We start from the raw sequence: 21,651 nt of genomic DNA, 5'->3' as shown, positions 1-21,651 counted from the left end.
TCTCGTGAAGTGAATAATTGAAGTGTTTTGTTATAGTAGATGTCCAAACAGCGAATTTATTATGATTGATTCCGTGAAAATGATGTCATGAGACAAAGGAATGCTTAATTGAAATTTAACAGCACAAAATTCTACTCCGTAACAAAGAATATAGAATGATGGCATTGGGCATTGTAGAAACTCGAAAACGAAGTAGGACCTTGGAACAAGACCGTTTTAGTTCATGTAAAAAAGAACCAAAAAAAATAAAATTGATATGAGAAAATATATTGAGGCAGTTAAAAAGGAATAAATTTATAGACATGACACATTTCAATAGTGAATAATGCAACTAATGATACAATCATACAACTTCACGATAGATAACTCCAAAGCCATGCTCGACATGAAATCAACTTAAAACAGTTGTCTTACCCCAAACTAAAAGAAATACTAGATCTTAACATATAGTAGTAGTAATTGGTGGAGTAGTATTCAGTTACAAATGAACATAAAAAATTGAAGTGATGCAGGTTTGATGAGTAGATAGCACAGATGTTTCCACATTTTATAGAAGTGGCCGAATCAACGAGGAAGTCAATCTCGATGGGAAATAAATCTATATACTTGCGGGCTCAACCAAAAAGGGCTACAACTCTCAGTCTCAGATGCCGTCTGATGATCATTTGTTTCCTCTGAAATATGTATATACTTTCTGCAAGAGCGAGTAGAGAGAGATCAACAAGTAGTCCAATCCTGATTTTAAGCTACCAATCTTATCTTATATCATCAATCAAACCAAGAGCACCCGAAATATAAGTTCCCCTCCCTATTAACAGCTGGCTTTGTCATAGAAAAATAACCACACTTGAATGTAAGATTCACATGAAATGAAACATCTCTTTTGCTGCTGAAACTATTTTTATATATGCTGGAGTTCTCAAATTAAGATGCATCTATGAGTTTAACCTGGAGGACCCATAAGCTCAGCAGGGATTCCAAGCAAAAGAATGCAAATCCAATCAGGTAAAAGATCTGCACAGAATGGATGGTTAAATAATTTGGATGTGTCACGTGAAAAGATACACAATGGCCATTAAGTGAAATAAGAAAGCAGAGAAGCTAGGAACAAAACAATAAAAGAGAGGCAGACCCATAAATACAGTGAAATAACCCTAGATACTCTGAACAATACTCCCAAACCATAGTTCTTAGTGGCCACATCTGAAACTTCTTCCCAAATTAAGTAGGCTGTATAGCTTCAGAAAAAGAGATTTATTCCGCCAGTAACGTAAGATTATTTTCAACTGGCCAACAGAAAATTTATAATGGATACGACATTGAATTTTTATTTTTTCTTTATATATCCCAACCATCTTCAATCAATAAGAAACTATTTTGGGGAAAACACAAACTATAATAAAATTGGATTCCTAAAGCAAATGCATGCAGAGTGGAGGGTAATAAGTACAAAACTTTTTTCCTTCACTTGCTTATGCAACATATCCAAAGAAATCCTACCATACTAATGTCAGAGACAATTATAAACTGGAATTAAGTCTGTCCAAAATTAACTAAGGTGTCAAAGCAGCATCACAGCATGTACACTAAGGTTCAATGTAACACCTATATGAGAATTCAGAAAACAGTAAGGTGTCACAGGTTAAGTAACAAAGGAAAAAAACTCACCCCAACAATGACATGGTCAGAGAAGACATCAACGGCTGCAAGTATGCCACTGAGAGAGAAGGAAAACAAATAATACAAGTCATAATACAAGCTGTGTGATATCACTATCCACACTGAAGCATAACAAGCTTGAAACATGCTATATACTAAACTCTGCTTCAGAGAAAAGATTTTAAAGAAAAATGAAATTGCTCACGTTAATGATTGCCCATGAAAGACGATTGGAGGTGCAATTGCAGCCAAAATGCAAAACCCAATGTGAAGCTGCAATGCAATGAATTCAGAGATTATCAATATGGACAATCTACCATCATATACACATAAAATCAAGGGTGAAACATCCAAATGTACCATATAGAACATGAAAAACCACCCAAACTTCAGTGCACTATCAGTCCTGAGGATAAGAACCAGAAGTATAACAAGAAAAATTAATCCCAACATGTTATAACTCCGCCCGAGAATGAGAGATAGATAAATAGCAGATCTCAAGTACCTCATTGCACGATATAAAGGCCTGTACCACAGCACATATGAGAAGGGGCATCCCATTAGGGCATAGATTATGGCAAGGAAAAAGATTTTGACTCCTACAGACAGTAAATGACATTTTTTTTAATTGAACCATAAACTTTGAATTTGCAACCACCAATATTAAAGCACACAATCAGACACTTACCACCACCCTTTATCCAGCAAACGGTGACTGCAATGACATTGAATACAAGGCAAAGTACAATACCTGTAACAAAATCGTACAAAGATAAGGTAATTGCTCCAGAAAAAAAAATCAGAGTCTTAATCAAACAATATAGGTGACGGAATACCATTGAGCTGATTAATCTAATTTTAGTAAACATGAACTAAATATGAGCAAGCTACACAAGCCAAAGGCATACTAATTCCCCTAGCTCAAGTTTGTTACAGAAAAGCACTTGGTCGATTTGAAACCTCATTATAATTCAATTATTTCAAACAATTTAAAACAAAATATTCAGTATTGCATCTTTGGGAAAGATCATTTCCATCAGGACAAACGTCAAATGCTCAAACATCAAAATCACAAGTCACTAAGTCAGAATCTAGTTAAAAAGCAACAGATTGTGCAGTTTTACCAAGCTATGGGCAAGGATATAAGTTGCACCAATACCACGCTTTAATAGAATGTGTGATTTGATGACAATTGACAAGAAGAGGATACCCACCTAACCAACTTGCAAAAGCCAGATACTGTAACTTCTGAGCATGAACTGGTATCTCATTGGATATATCATGATGAATAATGGGAAAAAATGGAGGCCAGTTTCTATCATCCACAGGAACATTGGCTGAATGAAAGTGTTGTTAAATGAAATAGAAACAAAAGAACAAAAAAAATAACAAGCTTGTTAGTCTTGGCCCCATAGAATTACCACTTGAAACAGCATCTTCTCTCCGTTTAATTTCCTGCAGGACAAAAGCCAATGAGTACTTTTAATTGCAATAAATACGACAGCACATAAAACCAGGAATAAAGAGCTCAAACCAATGATTTTTGCAAATTAGATGTCATCTAGTTCAAGAATTAAAGACTACGAACAAAATTATAATCTTGATAATTCATAATTACCTACATGGCTACAACACTTAAATGAGTACTCATCATGAATTGTCAATTTAGTTCATTTCTTTTATAGCAAAGACGGATCAAGAGTGGGATAGTTAGAAATTAATATTGCAGAAGATCAGATGTAATGCAGATAGAATACTACTACTTACTACATGTTAAAATCCTAAAAGGCAGACTATGTCCGCTTAAATGAACACCTTATATTGAAATGAAAAAATCAGATGGAATTTAAACATTTGGAATCACCCTGCTGTAATATAACCTTAACTTAAACTCACCCTCTCTCTTTTATTCAAATCTGCTTCCCGTGTGGAAAGTTCTTTCTCCTTTTTCTTCGGATCCTGAAATGTTATGCAGTGGAGTTATGAAAAAAAAAAAATTAAGTGGCAGTGTGGATATGGGTACACGTAGGCTTCTAAAAAAGATTACATTTGTTGTCTCTAATGGTATATCTACAGTGGCATCATGTTTCTGACCAAAACCTAGTGTACTCGCAACCACATTGGGAATGCGAGACTTTGACTTGCCACCATTCTGGAGAACAAATAAACAACATATTAGTTGGTACTTGGTAGAACATGGATAACTCAAGCAGTTTCTCATAAGTATCAACACACATTTCAAACCAACCACGAAAGGCATAGAATTTTATGGTATGCATCATTTTAAGTGAGACATTTTAAGCTTATGTATATATAGGAATTAAATAAATGGAAAATATGTAATACCAGTGAACTACAACATCATTTTTCACATTTGACATCATAAAAATATGATAAATGCAGTCAATAGATACCTGATTTTTCCGTGATGGTCTGTATCTTAGGAGAAAGGTCTAAAAATTATGCTAGTGATAACAGTGTTATTAATAGCGTATGGAGGCTTATGGCGGTCGGTCAAAAAACCGCCATAGGGATATGGCGGTCGGCATGGCGGTATTATGGCGTAAATGGCGGTCGATAAATTAACAAATAAATAAAATATAATACATAACATAAGATGCAAAAAAAAATTAGAATAGTTATAGGAAAATTAGAAAATTAAATGGTGGAAGACAATAATTATGGAGACGCTTTCATCGAGTAGAATAGTTATAGGAAAAGAGAGAGAATTATACAGTTGAATTAATCCATGCATCGAGTAGAACAGTTATAAGAAAAGAGAGAGAATTAAATAGTGGAATTAATACAAACTGAGCATCCATAATAGTGGATTAGTGCCCGCCCTTGCCACAGGCTAGCAGCTAGGGCGGGCGTCTAGTCCACTATTGCAATCGGCTAACGGTATGGACGAGCGCGGAGCGGAAGAGAGGTTGGGCATGGACTAACCGGCTAGCCGATCACTGTAGGAAGGGCATGATGATGTGGCAGGAAGAGTTTTTGGCTAGACTATGCTAGTCTGATGCTATTGTGGATGGTCCAAGTAGTAGTACATAAAAATTTTCAGCTATCTTGAATCGTGAATGAAAATCTAGAATCTGGAGCCTTGTGCATGTGGAGACTGGAGAGACGATAACTTGGATTGACAGCAGCGGTTATGTTTTGAAGCCAGAAACTCCCATAAACCCTATAAATAGACTGTTTATAATGGCCAATGGGCTAGGTTACATGTCACGTGGGCCGGATAGTGGGGTAAGTGGGGTCGTTTTACAAGGCAAAAAGGCATCTCGACCGCCATGAAAGCCATATCCTGCCACGGCGCTTCGCGAATGGCGGCCGCCATTCAAAAAAGGGAGTAAACTGCCATATCACATGGTGGCGGTGGCGTTGAGCCTAGAAACTGCCACCGCCATCCGCCACGGCCCCGCCATCTCCGCTTTTTAATAACACTGAGTGATAAGTGATTAAGTATTGAGATATGGTAGGAGGCGAAGATTTTTCCATTCATTTTAAACATTTGAATCAATTTAGAAAATTTAGAGGGGGCAAACAAGATGCCTAAGAGTTGTATTAAGAATTGAGAAATAAGCAGTGAACGGGAGCTTCAAATGCAGTGCCACATCACATGCTACCTTACCCTAACATTATACTCCTACTACTATAGTAACAATACAAGAATGCACACAAATACATTCATTAAGCAAAATAAGGATAAAATTGTTACACGTCTTTGGCTATAAATCCCAAATTGATTCGGAATCGGTTATTTAGAAAAACAACATTCATATTTCCCAAGCCAAAGAGAGATCTCACTCCCAAAATAGTACGCACACACTCAATTCGTTTCAAAATTGAAACCCAGCCTCAAATTTAACCGAACGAACATAGCCGTAGGTCTCGGATCTGAAGCGTATCACAACTTCCCACAAAAACCAGAAACAAGCAACATTGACGAAATTAACCACGAAATTCAGGAATGTAATGTTATATTTAGGCAGATCTGAATAATTTGAAAGGCTGTTACCGAAAATGGATTGATTTCAGGTTCTTCCTCGTCAAACGGATTGGGATCGTTTCCGCGATTCATCGCCGCCAACTTCTCGGTAACAGAGTAGTAAAATGCGGGTAAAGCTATGCAGACAGTACAGATGTCTTGTATGTAAAGCGAGAGAGAACCTCAGAGGACTGGCACTACGTACTGAACGTGCTTTTTGCTTTAGTAAGCATTTTTGGAATTAGCTGAAATTCCGAAAACACCACCACCCAATTTCTACTGCTGGATTTATCTTCAATAGGCACGAAAATTTGGATGTATTTATAAATTAATATAATAGAAAGAAAATAATAATTACATAGTATTTAATAAAGAGAACTGAAAGAAATTTTCATTTCCAAATTTGAAAAATAAATATCCAGATGCAAACTAAAATGAATAATAAACATTTTAGATTGAAAGGATTATCTGTGGAGTGTGCTAATCCTTATGTAGAACAATATAAATCATAGTTTAATTAGTGTTTCATCTAATTCAAAGGCCAGACATCGTAATTAACAAATACTACTTATTTATTATTGATTTTTTTTAAAATTAATAAGCGCCTCATAGTAGTATTAGCTTTCTCACCTCACGATTACTTGCAAAGGGGACAGTGTAGTAAATCGTGGTGGTTAATTGCTCCACTCTCATATTTTTTTAAATTTATTTCTTTTAACTTCTCACTAAATATCCCGTCTCAAATTCTTAAAATTTCTTCCTATATAAATTTGCTCCCCTTCCTATAAATTTCTAGCTCCAACCCAGCGTGTGACCAAATATAAATCGGCCAATTATCAAACAATCAAGTCGGTTTGAACTAAAAGTTGGTAGATTGTGCAATTGGACATTACTAAAGTAATAACTACTCTATAACTTTTCTTATTCAGACCAAAAACTAAACATATAGTAGGCTAATTTAGTATAAAACTATCTAATTTTACTTAGTAACATCCAAAAACAGAAATCAGGCAACTCTGCCACTAACATATTTTGTTGCACTTTATAAAGCTAAGTAGGATGGTCACGATCACGAATTTGCCTTAACATAAACTCAGTTCAGTGATAACTACGTTTGATCGGTCTAGTCAGCAGTATTATTCTTGCAAAGCAAAATGTAAAAGAGCACAATATATTTCTTTAAAGTTATAGGTCGATCGAATATGAATTACTACAATGGATGCCTGAATGGTATAAATAAAATCAAATTTTGGACAAACTGTAAGTATGAATAAAATATAAAAGCAATTAAAATTCATTAGTCTTTATAACACATTACTAACACATACAAGTTACATAGCTAATTCAAGATGAGAGCATTGAATTTGCCATGGGTTAAAGACATATTCGGATCTGCCCAAAAAATCATTATAAATTTATACTCCTATCTCCTAAGAACGTATAAACTCTCCTGAAAATATATATTATCCCCAACAAATTTGTCAACGTATACACATCTGAATTGTCCCATGTCAAAAATTATAAGCAATTTGTCCTGGAAATTGAGCATGGTTCGAACTACATATAACCTACACAAAATATTTTGAGCTTTGTGAGTTAGTACCTATTATTATAATGAAACTTCAAAAAATTGCATTTCTAAAGTTAAATAATGAAAATATTATATTTTGTCCATCTACAAGTCTACAATCGATAGTCTTATTTTTTTTCACTTTAATCTGTCTACAAAAATTAGTCATTTTATTTTTTGCAAGTTTTTCTTTATACTCCCTCCGTCCCATAATAGAAGTCCCTCTTATTGTGGGCACGAGTTTTAAGAAATGTAAAGAATAGTGAGTTGAAAAAGTTGGTGAAGTATGTGACCCACTTTTTTATATTAGTTTTATAATAAAATGTGAGTTAGTGGAATGTGAGACCTACTTATCATTTATGGTAAAAATGAAGTGTGACTCTTATTGTGGGACGGACCAAAATGACAAAGTGTGACTTTTATCGTGGAACGGAGGGAGTAATATTTTTCTATTAAAAACGTTCCAACCATTTTCATCTCATCTTATTCCGACTTTAGTAATAGAGTACCTATTCCTAGCACTGCATTTTAGACGAACTATAAAATATACTCCGCCAATCAAAAACTCTTACAAAACATCTTGATTCATGCAACACACATATTTTAGTAGAGCTATAAAATCTTGTCAATATATAAAAATTTCATTTGACTTTTTGTGTGCATATATGGCTAATGAAAATTTACCCTTTTTAATAGTAGGAGGTCCGATAAAGTCGTAGCATTGGTCATGGGCTTAACTCTGACCAATTTCGGCAACGATGTTCATGGGCTCCTTTTAAAATATGGTACAGTACTCTGAAATTATCCATAAGGGGGTGTTCGGTTTACAAGATTGTATCCGGGATTAAATTTGTAGTGTGTTCGGTTTACAAGATTGTATCCGGGATTAAATTTGTAGTGTGTTCGGTTCATGAGAATCAACCTCACAACTCAATCCTAGATGGATAATCGTGGGATAATTAGTCATAGCTAACCCCCTATGACTAAAATAATCTCACAACTCAATCCTAGATTATATCTTGGTATTATTTTATCTTTCAAACCGAACACCACCCAAGTGCAAGACTTGTGAAGTAATTGAACAACTATATTTTGTGGATAGGCTTTCTATCATTCTATGTGTGACTAAAATAAAGTAGAGGTTTTAAATTGTGGAGTGAGTGGTGCTTCATGCTTGACGAGACGAGCATTATTCTTCTATATTCATATGGTGCATGTGATGTCGATTTCTTAGAGAAATCGTGTTTGAAATGATTTTGTGCATAGATTTTGTTATTTTATGGCAAAAATATCTATCTACGTCATAGTTCATATACTGCTGTATGATATACTATAAGAATCTCTTGTACTGCTACTATTTTTGAATTAATAATAAATTGATCTAGCCCCAATGTTCCCTAACTGCCAACATAAAGAAAGAACTACAACTCATACTCATGTAAAGATATTTGATGGTTGCACCCTCTAAATCACATTTTACCTATTCATCTTATTCTTATTTAGACTTTTGCCAATTAAACTGTATCTTTAATTAAGTTTAAAATTACAATTAACCCAAAAAAATATTGCTCTTGCCAAACAACGATGTAGTATTCATAGGAATACGGAACATATTTTGGCAGTTCTTAACAATTTAAGATATATGTATTCAATATTTGGAATTTGATGAATTCCTCTATTTGATATACTCCATTTAATTGCTGTTTAGATGTTAATTATATGTAGTTCAAGTGGACCTGATGGCATGTGAAACTATTAAAAATTTGAAAATGATCTTCAAATTCTGTGAGACAAAATACACAAAATTGATTGGGATATTCAAGTTCTGTTTTTAGTATAATAAAACACATATACAAAAGGAAAATACCAAATATACAATGTAATCAAAATAAAAATATCTAGAGGCGACAAAATGTTTCCCACCATTAATGTCAACTATATATGCCAACAAACATTACATTTTCAAACGTAATAATCAAACATGATGATAATTGATAAAAGCGGTGCACATGCCATTTCAATCCTTCAAAGTTCAAAGTCAATATATGCATTGCAAATGTTTTTTTTTTTCATTTCCATTATATTCTTTTCTTGCATTAATAACTAATACAGTACTAGTAATAACATTTTCCTAGCCAGATGCCCTCTTTTTGTGAGATTCCTTATTGTCTCCCTTTTTAATATAGAACTAGTAGGAGTATCATATAAAAATACATTACAAAGCCAATATAAAAGAAAATAAATGAGCATCACTTATTCATTCTAGTGTTTTCCACCAACACTCGTCAAATTGGGTAGGTCTAGTAGCAACTCCAACCCGTTGGGAAAACTTCAAACAACAAAAGCAAAACAATAAACAATTTTGTGCCATGTTATCTCTTGAATTATTTTTGGTCACTTTTGTTTCGTCTGTTGTTACATAGTTGTATTATTGAACTAGTACTTTAATGAATTAAAATAAAACAATAATTGAATAATCGAGCACCACTCGACTTGAACAAATTTGTAGTATATGCTTTTTTATCATTAAATTGTGTAGGGTGCTCGTGTGAACCTATATTTAATAGAGAGTCAGATACATATCGCATTCCCACAGTCAGTAAGCCCATACTACAATCTCATTCTGGAACCGTCCTCTCTCTCTCTCTCTCTCTCTCTCTGAGGCAAAGCCAAAAATCATCAGATCTTCCCACTGAAAGCAGCCCTTTCGATTGCTTCGTGCTTAGAGCTTAAACATGGTTGGAATTTTCTCAAGGTTCTCCTCCAGGAACGGTCATCGTCGCGCTCAAAGTGCAATTGTGAGCTCTTTCTCTCTCTCTCTCTACAGCTTTCGTGTTTACATTAAGTACTTTCTGATCCATTGCTGTTTATTTTAGTGATCGTGTTCATCTCCAGGTATGCATTCATACCTTTATGCCTTTTGTTACTTGATGAATTTAGTTAAACTGAACCGAGGAGACATTTTCTCGAACTCTTCTTACCCTAATTCCCAACATTTAGGAATTATAATGTGATCTAACACTGATTTTTGGACTTGATTTAACACAATTCTGTATTTATCTTCTGAAACTACATAGCTTTTTTAATTGATCGGTTTTGTTCTGCATATATGTTGATCTGATGATAACTGATAGTGATGATTCTGATGATAGTTTTTGCGCATGTGATTGCTGTTTCCAGAGATCAAGTACTCTATGTTGTTTTTTGTACTGATTCATGGACTGCGTTCAACACTTTTTTTGTGCTTGAGATGATGATTCGTTTTATTGACAAACAGGATGCAAGGGAAGGGTTGCCTTCAGCTTCAGAGCCAACAACGGGTGCCATTGCAACAGCTGCATCTATATCTTCTGTCACCCATGGTATTGAAATTGCGACCGAGTTTAAGCCAATCGACCGCCCCTTCGAGCCTCTTGACAATGACCAACCAGTTCAATGTCCATTGCCCGAGCCATCAATTCTCAATGTAAGCTTTCAATACCAAGGATGTGATAAAAAAAATCATGCAATCTCAATCTCATTTCCCCTATATGAGCTTGTTCATGAAGTTTGATTGGATGATTTCCTGTTTTCTCTCTGTCTGTGCTGTTGAATTCCATTATACTCTTACTAATCATAAGGATATGTAGAACTTTTTTATTACTGCTGAGTGTTGCAAGCTTAGTGTTACAAAAGCATGTCTAATATTGTTATAGGCTATGGGCCTGCAGGTTCTTCACTTTCCTTTTGTGTTTCTGAGCTCTTAGAATATAGTAACTCTTTGTTGTCAGATAATTTGTAACCACAGCTAGTCCACATTTATGTGATTTTTTTTACTCTTTTCCCGGTTTTAGGACTGGATCAAATGTATTCCTCTTGAGATTGTTTCTTCCTGATCATCAGGATGGAAGAATATGGAAGGAGAGAGTATCTTCTGTTTCACAAAGGAGAAGTGATACGCCGGCCATGCAGAAGCGAACCTCAACCGGATCTGATACTCTCTCGAGAAAACCTCCGCTAGTGCCATCAATCAGTGCCCCGGAGCATAATATGCTAAAATTGCTAGACGAGTGCAATGCATCTGGGATATAATGTTACAATAATTGATCACAATCTCTTTTGCAGAATAGCTGTACAAAGCCGTGATCATCTTTTCTATGTACTGTAGCCTTGCCTCTTTCATATATCACATCCAGTTCCACTCATTTCATGTCATTTTGAATGAGAAACATGTCTCATAATTTCCTGCCTCAGCTAATGGTTGCTGCATCTCAGTTACATACTCTGAGGTACAAGTTACAGACAACTCACGAGGAGCAATTACAGAAGCACAAGTACACACCACAGTTGCTCCGACTGTGGGGTTGACGTTGATGAGGTTATTAGGCTATCTGTAACGCTGTCTCTTATCCGTCCCTTAAATTACTATTCATGGGCCCCACTGTACTTTTTTACTCCATCTCTTAACTAAGGGACGGAACCTGCAACCCTACATCTCTTATCCTTCCCTTTAAATTACTATTCATTCAATTTCATTTTTTATTTTTATTTTCATTTTCAACCAAATTCAATTAATAAAAACACACTTCATTAAATAAAATAAAATTACACATAAAATAAAAATACAACTTAAAATTAAAAAAAACACATAATTAAAATCCTAAAAAAATAGAAATGACATAATTTAAAATACAATTTTATAGAAAAAAAACTACTCTGTCGGCGAATCATCCCCCGAAGGCGGTGGAGGTGCATTGAAGCCACCTGGAGGCAGAATACCAAGTTGTCTTGCCATAAACTCAATTCTGGCAAGATTAGCTTGGTATTGAGGAGGCGTCATGCGGGAAGTGTCCGCCATTGTGGCGGTCATGTACATGGACATTAGGGAGTTCGAGGATGCCCCCGAACCCGCCTGGCTTGATTCGGCTCAGCCCCTCTTCCCTCTAGCCGCTTTCGCCGCATTTCTCCCTTGCGGCCGACGGCGCCCACGGGAGGAACCCCCGGCATCGTCTGCCGTGCCCTCAACCTCCTGCGAGGCAAACTCTTGTGCGGCGCTGCCCGAACCGCCCTCACTAGACGAATATTGGCCACCTACCGTGTGCTTCGTGCGCTTCGAGGTCGAGCCCGAGCTGGATCGGACACCGCCGACCCATCTTTCCTTGTCTTTGACGACCTCCCAAACATCGACATGTTTTAATTGTTTGTCGGTGTCGTCGAAGTAGACTCGCAAAGCCGACCTCAGAATGTCGGCTCCCGTGGCTCTGGTTTGGTAATGAGCCGTTTCACTCTTGTAGATGGCGCATAATTTTTTGACCTCCCTGTCGACTCGGTCAAAGTGAGCGCGGAGCATCTTAAATGTGCGGCGGTGGGACCCATTCGGCTTAATCTCGTGGTAGGCCTCGGTGACATTTTCCCAGAAGCGCTTCCGGGATTGTTGATTCCCGACGATGGGATCGTACGAGACACTGATCCAGGCATTGTACACCGCCAGCGTTTCTTTGGAGTTGTACGGATGCCGGCCTAGATCCTCCTCCTCCTCCTCGTCCGCCTCCACCCTGGAGCTTCCACCGTCTCGGCCTCCTCCACCGCCTCAGCCTTCTTCCGGAGTGGATTCAACGGAATAATTCTCCCGAATCTGGGATAATCCCTGCGAATACCTCGGGGCGGAGGGACGGGCGTATGCATCCACATCAAAATGGGATGGTTGGTACCCCCGGCGTCGACGAACCCTGGGTGTCCGGCGTCGACGAACCGGAACCACCACCCAGGACATTGTACATGCCCCCAGTCGCCGAACGCGTTGATGTCGAACCCGCCGGAGCAGCCACCGCCAGAGTTTCCGTAGCCGGACATCTTGTGATGAGAGGTTAGATGAAAATTGGAGAGGAAATGAAGATGATTTGGGAAGAATAGATGTGTATTTGTGTGTGAACTGAGGATGAATTAGGAGTATTTATAGAGTAAAAAAATAAAATAAAAAGAAAAAAACGGTAATATTAACGGTAATATTACCGTTTTTCGTTTTTTAAAATTTTTTTAATTCGATTTTTTTTTTAAATGATTTATTACGTCAGCGTGACGATGCCCACTCGCGGGTCGGCGAGTGGGCGTCACGCATGGCGCCGGAGCGCGCCACGTCGCGCTGGCGCGTGGCGAGACGTCTCGCCATCCGTCTCGGCGGGCTAGGGATGAGACGGGGCGCTGCAACGCGTCACGCTGCCGTCTAGTCCCGGCGTGACGGATTACGGGCCACCCGCGTGACGCGTTGCGGGTGACCTTAGTTTGTATGTTCGATGGTTCATCAATGGCGCCCTCTACCGATGCAGCTTGCCCGCCTTCCCGAGCACCCCCACGAGTGCTTGTCGTGGTTGAGAAGTAGATGAAACAGCAAAAACTGGCAAAGGCTCCTTTTATGGCATTTTGAAGGTGCGAGTGGCACATCATGGAGATATGATCTCACATTTTGCTGCCTCGTTTATTGATTTGCCTTCTTGGTTAGGTCCTTTTGGAATCGGTGCCGTAATTTTATTTGGGAACTCAACTAGTTGAGTGTACGTAACGATTTCTTTTCTATGCAATCAGATATGTTAATTAATGAGTAATTATAATAATACTAGTATATTCGATCTCGGAACAGTTTCCCACTAACTTTATGTGAAGTGATAACTGCACATGAAGCAAAGCCAACTACTTACATTATCGTTATCACATGAAGCAAAGCCAACTACTTACATTACCACGTAAAGATTGATGATAAATAGCCAAATTTTGTATGACTAAAATAAGGTTATACTCTCTCCATCTACAAAAAATAGACCACATTATAAATGACACGAGTTTTTATGTGAAATTAGTAAAGTAAGAAAGAAGGGGAAAAAAGTAAAAGAGAAGTAGTGTTAGTGGAATGTGGGGTTAATATTATTAATAGTGTTTAATTGTGTTAGGTAGCAAATATGGGTCTTTTTACAAACTTGATCTATTTTTTTTCGACAACTAAAAATGGCAAATGTGGTCTATTTTTTGTGGACGAAGGGAGTATTAATAATTTGATGTATTAATTATATATTAAAATAATAAATATAGTAAGTGGACATGTTAAAAAGACTTATTAGCCTTTAACCTCATTTTTTATTTTTATATTTGAATTTCCTTTCTATTGTTTTTAAAATTTGAATTAAAGTAAAAAAATTATACACAAATAGCATCCGCAATAGTGGATTTCCCGGCGGACGTCCGACCGGCGTGCCGGATGTCTGAGTGGGACGTCCGCCATTAGGCGTGGGAGGGACAGATGCGGACGTCCACTGCGGACACCGCAGATCCGCGGCTTTCAGGCGACGTCCGTCGTGACGTCCGCCATTGCGGTGCCACGACGGACCTCCCCGTTCGGCTAACAGCAAACTATACAAATTCAAGGCATAACATGTACTTTGTTTGAATCGTTTTTTTTGGTTTGGGATGTGTTTTTTTTTTTGGTGAAGTATGTATTTTTTTAAATTTAAATATGTATGTTTTTTTTGAAATAAAATGGTTGTATTTTTCCTGTATTCGTGTCGAAATTTTAATTCCGTAAATTGCACATTTGTGAATTTGTGAATTTTTATTTTGTGGATGTCCGTAGGGATGTCCGTCATTGTGCAAGTGGATGTCCTTATAACGTGGCAGTGCGGTGAGAGGTCCTTATGACGTGGTATGAGGTGTTTTTGGGAAGTCCGCCGGAAAGTCGGCCGGGACATCCGCACCACTGTGGATGCTCTAAATATATGACCACGATATTATGCAATTTCCATGTAGCATCTATATATTTTTACTAGTTCTAAGTACAATTTTAGACGCTCTAGTTTTTTCTAGCAAGTTTGTACGGCAATTCTCAATTTTTTTCTTATCATCATCTCCATTAGTACCGTGGTCAATGATGGTATACATGGCGTTATGGTTATACTCCATGTTAATATACTCATTAATTAAAATATCAGGCAAAATGGATGTGACTGTAATTGCGAAATCATTAGAGGTGTTGTTATAACTGAAAATTATCTAATATTCTAATTTTAAGATAATTAGTCCTCATAACATGGTAGTACTTGTTTGGCGGGTAAATTATGTTTAAATCATTAAATCATTGACTTTGAAAGAAAACATCTTAAATTATTGATAAATCTGTATAATACTATATACTAACAACTACGGTCATCCGTAATCAGTAACTTTTGTTTTTCGCTTTTTCACTTTCCGTTTTTTACAATCAATTACTAGTTAATTTACAATGTACTACACATTTAATTACATTGCTAGGAATTGGGCTGTTAGCAGGGTCAGAATTAAATTGTTTATACATAAGGTTTTGTCTTTACTTTTCAACGGTAGCAGTAGGTTACAAAGAAGGATACACACCCAAATTTGGTATTTTTCTGCCACGCCCGCATTTTCTAAGGATAGAAAACACGGTTGATCGCTATTAGGGGATGATTAAAGAAGCGGGGAAGAAAGGGGAAAACAACACAACTCGACCATAGCTCGAAACAAACGAGAATAGCTCGAATAAAATCATAGTATCATTTCAACAATCAACAAATCCAAATGAAAATATCTCAACAATACACGAACTCAAAAGAAACAATATTTAGCGGAAGCATTTCGAGAATAGAATAATGCTATGTATGAAGACACAACATATTCTAGACATTTGATAGACATTCTTCACTTTTATGCTCAACACCCACCGCGCTCGTCACCGCTCAACCTGCACACAAGGAAAACACATGTAGGGTTGAGTACTTGATGTACTCAGTGAACAAATGCCAAAACAATTTTATAAAAACAGTTATATCATGCCACCATTGAGTGACCTCAGGGTTTTAACTTGAAAAGACCCGAGACACTAAAAATATCTCAAACACAAACTTTCAACTCATCCTCAAATCCTTTTTCCTCATCATTTCAAAACACAACAATTTCTCCTTGAATTATTTAAGAAACTGCCATATCTGTTCTTTAGGGCGCCGTGTAAGGGGGCCACTTTCCACGAGCACGAAAACTGATGACTCACGATCCTCATCGTGTACACTAGTCCGAGTAGGGATGCACTCTTGCTAGGACCCGAATTCGATTAAACTCATAGTAGGGACTCACTCTCCACTAAGCAATCATCAACATCAACATCAATCTCATCAACATCAACAATATAATGTGAAACGAGAATGTGGCCGCAAACTCAATCACTGGACCGGCCGACCCAAAAGACGGCTCACGATCCCCATTGGTGTACACTAACCTGAGTAGGGACTCACTCCCTAGTCAGACCCGAATTCAATTTCAATAGGTCTAGTAGGGACAATTCCCTTGCTAAATAAACAGATAGGCATTTCTCAAAACAAAAGCATGACATGCCATACCCTTCTCAACTTTATTTTTCTCATAAAACGTATTTGAAACATAAATCATTTTTCTCTGTCAAGGTCGAGCATCATCTCACATTACATCAACTAGTCGAGCAAATCACAAATCACTCGATAAATCAACACATATATCACATAACATGAATTTCACTTTAATCATTTCACTTTAAGCACATAAATCACACCATCATCGAATAAAATTAATAATGCTTGCAATCTCAGTTAAAAGGAATTTCGTCACATAAAATGATGCTCGAATCAATATATTAAAACTAAAGCTCTTGAAAGTATTTAGTTCGAAAGCCCACAAAATACTTAGTTAGAAAGCCCACCTCTCTTGCTTATAATTCACAGTTCACAACTTTATCACGACTCTTGCTTCTTCGTACTCACGTACGCACAATAACCCTTGTCAACACCATAAGCACATAACACAATCAGTTTTCCACCAACACATTAATCATGCATGCCCTATCGTTCCTTTCATCATTTTCTCACATTGCCCATCATAATCGTTCACAATCATAAGAAAACTATCACTCTAACATACATCAACGTGCAACACTTAACCACTTCATAGGATCAGATCCTTACTCATACATGCACTTCATTCAAAACTTGTCAACAAGGACTATTACGGCAAAACAAGAATCCGGCAGAACAGCGCAGTCCCTTTGTAAAAATCATTAAAATTTTATCCGATATCATTTGAAGCTAAAATTTGGTCACCACACAGTAGACACATAAGGGTTTATCCATTTAAAATTTCGCACCAAAATTACATCTTTTGATCGGTCAAATCAAAGTCGAAACTCACTGAACTGTTACATAGCAAAATACGATTCTGGCAGGACTGCGCAGTTCAATTGTAAAATTTGTTAAAAATCCATCCGTCATCGATTGAAGCTGAAATTTGGAAACAACACAGAAGACATCTTAAACCTCATCCAGTTAAAATTTCGTTCCAAAATAAGATCGTTTGATTGGTCTAACAGTCGTCGGAACCTACTGCCCGTACACAACAGTTTTCATGCTCAACACCCACAAACCCTAGTTTGTCTATCATACTTCCACACATACATATTCATGCTTCCAAATACACATTCATGCTTCAAAACGGATTCACAACCATGCCTTCCTCATCACACATAATATTCACAATTGATACATCCACACACATATACACATATTCTTGTGCAAACTCCCTTCCCAACCATTTAGTTCTTAGATCTACAATTCCTCCACTCAACTATATGCACGGGGGTTTGATTCTTCAACGGATCTTGAGTTTCCGTTGGAGAATAATCGGTAGAAACGACGAGTGGTTTGATTCTTCAACGGATCTTGAGTTTCCAACTCCAATCAAGACAAAGATGAAGAATTTTTTGAAGAATCAATTTGAAGCACTTGAGAGAGAGGGAGAGAGATGGTGTGTGGGAGAACAAAGGGGTTCCTCCGGATGGTGATTTCTTGAATTGAAGTGGAGAAGAATGGGTCTTGGTTTTCCTTGCGAGAACGATTAGAAGAGAGAAGAATAAACTGCTTTGAATAGAATAATATAGGGGGAGGGTGGTTAAAGATATGGGAGAGATTTAGGGGTGAGGAGAGTGGGCGGTTTCAATGTGAGTTGAGGGGAGTAAATTTCGAATTCTTCCTTTTTTTCTTGGATTTATTTGAATTTGTTTGATATTTTATTTGCAGATCACGGAGAGAGGAAAATCTCTGCAGAATATTTATTTAAAATTTGAACTAAAAATAATTGGTTTTTTTAACAGGGTGTTACATTTTCACTCTGAAGTGTTTGTGAATATGGATTCTGATGAGCTTCATAACCAGAAATTACAACTAAAGCCACAGACTTACTAGTTTGCAGTAGAAACAGAGTTCACCTTTTTCATTATTTTGCAAGCTACTATGTTGAATTAGTTCAATGCAATCATATAAATTTACCTTGAGAAAGAGTCTGCATTAATCAGTAGGAATACTATACAAAGTATGATGTATTATTTAAAAATGTTATGAATTGGCATTCTTTGTTAAGTATGATGTAGTATTAGTTTACACCTTTCTTTAAAGCACGCAATTTACACACAATGTTATGCACATCCACTTGATTTGAGGGATTCTCCCACTGCAAAACCTCCTTCACTCCTTTCTCAATCTCTTTGCTCTCTCTCAACACCCCATCCATGCAATAAACCAATGCCCCCAAACTCAACACAACCCTATTCTTCTTCCCTTCCTCCACACCATCACCTCCCTCCATCTCTCGCATAAACGACGCCGCGCTCTTCCTCATCCCGTCCTCGTCCCTCCCCAACCACTTCCCCCCGCCCGACTTCCCCATCTCCAGATCAACGCAGCCCTTCCCTTCCAGCCCCGCAACCGATTTTACCAAAATAACCTCCTCAAAACACTTCACCCCACAGCACACAGCATCCTTAAACACCTTCAAATCAGACTCCACCTTCAATGCACCCTCTCTCCACATCTTACTATCCAATTCTCTACATTCTTGCTCCAAAAACCTAACAGCATGGCTCCCAAAATGCAAGAAATCAATCATTTTCAACAAAGACACCTTCATCTTCACATAGCAAGCACCATGAAAAGGCAAGAACCAGAAGTTTGGCTCCACCTCAGCTTCCTCAATGAACTTCCCTAGCTCAATCACATCAATCCTCAGCTTCCTCATCCTCTCCTCGAATACCAACCTGCTCGACGAGTAATCAACACTCACGGCCTCCACGGCCTCATGCAGCGAGCCCAGACTCGCTGCCAGCTGCACCTTCGCCAGGGCAGAAGCCCTGGTGGGCTGCAGCAGAATATCCACCATTATCGAACACGAAAGCCCAATAAACGTCTCGGTTATCCTAGCAATAGCGAACTCGCCAGGAGTTCCGAAATTTTTCCTCCCAAGAATCAACAATGCACCGATGACAGCAGAGACTCCCCCGGCCTGGCCGTACATCCTGCTCTGCCTGAGGAAGCAGCTGAAGATAAACCACGGCAGCAGCGACACGAACCTTATTTTAACATAGCTTTCGAAGACAAAGCATCCGATCACTCCATACACTGTTCCAAGAACCGTCCCCTGAGCTTTGATGTTCGCGACTTTGAACGTGGCCTCCCTCGATGAGGCGAGGCTTATCGCGACAGGCAGCCCCGACCAGAAACCGTTTTCCTTGCTGTATATCAGCCCGAAAAATACAGCGAATCCTAATGACAAAGAGCATCTTAAAGCAGGCATTAGCCTCCCTTTGCTCCATAGCTTGAGCATGATTGTTTCCTTCTGCTGCGCCTGTTGTTTCTGATCGGGATTCGGATTCGGGGATGGTTTGGAGTGGAGGAGTTTGAGGCAGAAGAGGAAGAACAGAGAGGGCAAGTCCTTTAGATTTAGTGAAGTTGGCTGAAGTGTTTGGAGGAACTTGTGTTGTTTTTCGCTATCTTCGGATTGTGGGAGAATTGAGTTTTGCATGGCCATGTTCTTCACTTGGTTCAGGATTTGCTCTTCGGCGCACGATAAATTGTGTTTCAGTTGTGCGTCGTTCATGAATGAGACTGGGAATTCGGAGCAGTTTTCGAGAGCGTTTTCCATTCCTCTCAGGATTGTCTCCAGGCCTTGTAATGGCTGTGCTGGATTTTTCTTGTATGATTTTAGGAACTTGATTGGTTCTCTCTCCCACTCCATGCTTTCCTGCTCACATTAATAATCACTCATCAACATACTATTCTTATCCATAATCATAATATTATCAATTTTAAGTGTAATTACATTAATACTTACTTGTTTGGATTTAATGCAATGGAGAAATTTATTTGCTGCCTTGTTAAGAGATTTGGCTTGACATATCAAAATCTTGGGTGATGACTTGTCTTCCGCAGAAAATGCCCTTACGAATAGCTTCAATCTCTCCGATGCATTGTCGATATACAGTTTGCAATTTTCTGTCACCTGTGAAGTTCGACAGAAAAAACCATAAAGTTTGGTTAAATTCTAGTATGCCCGCCAACTTTCAGTAAAAAAATTCACTTGTGCTATTGTTAATGTTTTTCAACTCGACGACGTTATTTTCTGTATGGAGAACATTAATTTAATCCAAAATTCATGATTTTTCGATAATTTGACTGATTCAAAAGCATGCATGCAAATTTCATGCATGGTTACCTGCCAATAAGCCAAGCTAGGAAAGGGAAGCAAAAGGGCCAAAACGCAGGCGGCCACGCCGAGGGCGGTGCTGGCGGCGAGGTGGAGCGGGTGCATGACGGGCTCTGTGCGTCCGCCGTTGATGAAGGCGACGACGTACACGAGCACAATCTGTCCGAGGGCTATCCGCTTGGCGACGAGGTGCGTGCCCTCGGGCAGCGCCACGACGAAGGCGCTGACTGCCACCACCGCGGAGGTGGTGGCGGCAGTGAGCCTTCCCGGGCCAATGAGCCAGAGGCTCAGGATGCCCGGGAAGACACCCAGCGCGGTTGCATAGAGGGCCAGCCAGCAGCCGCGCAGGGTGTCGCCCAATGTGGCGTCGGTGACGATGAGGATGACGGTGACGTAGGAGAAGGCCGGGAAGGCCACGTGGCGGGTTATGAATCCCGGGCCGTAGAGGGTGGCAACGCCAACTATGGTGCACGCCAGCGCCGTGCGGAAGGCGGAGGCGAGGCAGCGCCGCCACATGTCTCTGGCACGGTCTTGTTGATATTGGGAGGTGGCGGCGACGGCGGAGGCTGTGGTGGTTGCCATTGGTGAAGGCTAGAGAGGTGGAGGTTGTTGAATGAGGAAATGGGGGTTTATGTAAAGGAAGATTTGGAAGGTTTTGTTGATCTTTGATGATGACAAAGGGTCATTTCTAACGAAAATTCTTTTGGCAATATTATAAATTTATAATGGGAGAAGTTCGTTAAAGCAGATTATTTGTTAGGTTTATTTTTTTATTACTACAATCTATGAGAATTCATTAAATTCTTGAAAATGACAGAGAAAATCTCTAACATTGCATATATAGTCTTATGTAAGCAATATATCATATGCATAAAGCTGTGTTATGGATTTCTTT

The 21,651-nt window shown here is 38.5% G+C and overlaps 3 protein-coding genes across 3 annotated transcripts; 1 reads left to right on the top strand and 2 right to left on the bottom strand.

Moving 5' to 3' along the window:
• Positions 1-269: 269 nt before the first annotated feature.
• On the bottom strand, positions 270-5,887 carry LOC121783256 (secretory carrier-associated membrane protein 4-like). Its single transcript, XM_042181275.1, has 12 exons — positions 5,681-5,887; positions 3,707-3,811; positions 3,556-3,618; positions 3,081-3,114; positions 2,874-2,996; positions 2,348-2,410; positions 2,165-2,258; positions 2,020-2,065; positions 1,865-1,932; positions 1,669-1,717; positions 949-1,014; positions 270-694 (listed from the first exon to the last, which is right to left on the bottom strand). Exons 1-12 carry the CDS (start codon positions 5,741-5,743, stop codon positions 662-664), a joined length of 807 nt encoding a protein of 268 aa, XP_042037209.1. The 5' UTR covers positions 5,744-5,887; the 3' UTR covers positions 270-661.
• A 3,911-nt stretch (positions 5,888-9,798) lies between these two features.
• LOC121783425 lies at positions 9,799-11,414 on the top strand. The gene is made up of 3 exons (XM_042181492.1): positions 9,799-10,018; positions 10,498-10,686; positions 11,103-11,414. Exons 1-3 carry the CDS (start codon positions 9,956-9,958, stop codon positions 11,289-11,291), a joined length of 441 nt encoding a protein of 146 aa, XP_042037426.1. The 5' UTR covers positions 9,799-9,955; the 3' UTR covers positions 11,292-11,414.
• A 7,236-nt stretch (positions 11,415-18,650) lies between these two features.
• Positions 18,651-21,336, bottom strand: LOC121784391. Its single transcript, XM_042182537.1, has 3 exons — positions 20,766-21,336; positions 20,385-20,552; positions 18,651-20,294 (listed from the first exon to the last, which is right to left on the bottom strand). The coding sequence occupies exons 1-3, from the start codon at positions 21,270-21,272 to the stop codon at positions 18,651-18,653; spliced, it is 2,319 nt and encodes a 772-aa protein (XP_042038471.1). The 5' UTR covers positions 21,273-21,336.
• Positions 21,337-21,651: the final 315 nt, after the last annotated feature.

This window comes from Salvia splendens, chromosome 21, assembly GCF_004379255.2.
Source record: "Salvia splendens isolate huo1 chromosome 21, SspV2, whole genome shotgun sequence".
Classification (NCBI taxonomy): Eukaryota; Viridiplantae; Streptophyta; class Magnoliopsida; order Lamiales; family Lamiaceae; genus Salvia; species Salvia splendens.
Note: the sequence above shows the minus strand (reverse complement) of the source record. Positions and strands in the feature narration are given on the sequence as shown.

Bases quoted from the DNA above. Each gene is read 5' to 3' on its own strand.
- LOC121783256 (XM_042181275.1), bottom strand. From the start codon at position 5,743: ATGAATCGCGGAAACGATCCCAATCCGTTTGACGAGGAAGAACCTGAA. The intron at 2,411-2,873 runs GTGGGTATCCTC...ATTTTGTTACAG, and splicing joins GGCTTTTGCAAGTTGGTTAG to GTATTGTACTTTGCCTTGTA. The intron at 1,015-1,668 runs GTGAGTTTTTTT...CATTCTGTGCAG, and splicing joins CTGACCATGTCATTGTTGGG to ATCTTTTACCTGATTGGATT.
- LOC121783425 (XM_042181492.1), top strand. From the start codon at position 9,956: ATGGTTGGAATTTTCTCAAGGTTCTCCTCCAGGAACGGTCATCGTCGC. The intron at 10,019-10,497 runs GTGAGCTCTTTC...ATTGACAAACAG, and splicing joins GTCGCGCTCAAAGTGCAATT to GATGCAAGGGAAGGGTTGCC. The intron at 10,687-11,102 runs GTAAGCTTTCAA...CCTGATCATCAG, and splicing joins CCGAGCCATCAATTCTCAAT to GATGGAAGAATATGGAAGGA.
- LOC121784391 (XM_042182537.1), bottom strand. From the start codon at position 21,272: ATGTGGCGGCGCTGCCTCGCCTCCGCCTTCCGCACGGCGCTGGCGTGC. The intron at 20,553-20,765 runs GTAACCATGCAT...CGAACTTCACAG, and splicing joins CTAGCTTGGCTTATTGGCAG to GTGACAGAAAATTGCAAACT. The intron at 20,295-20,384 runs GTAAGTATTAAT...TAATGTGAGCAG, and splicing joins ATTGCATTAAATCCAAACAA to GAAAGCATGGAGTGGGAGAG.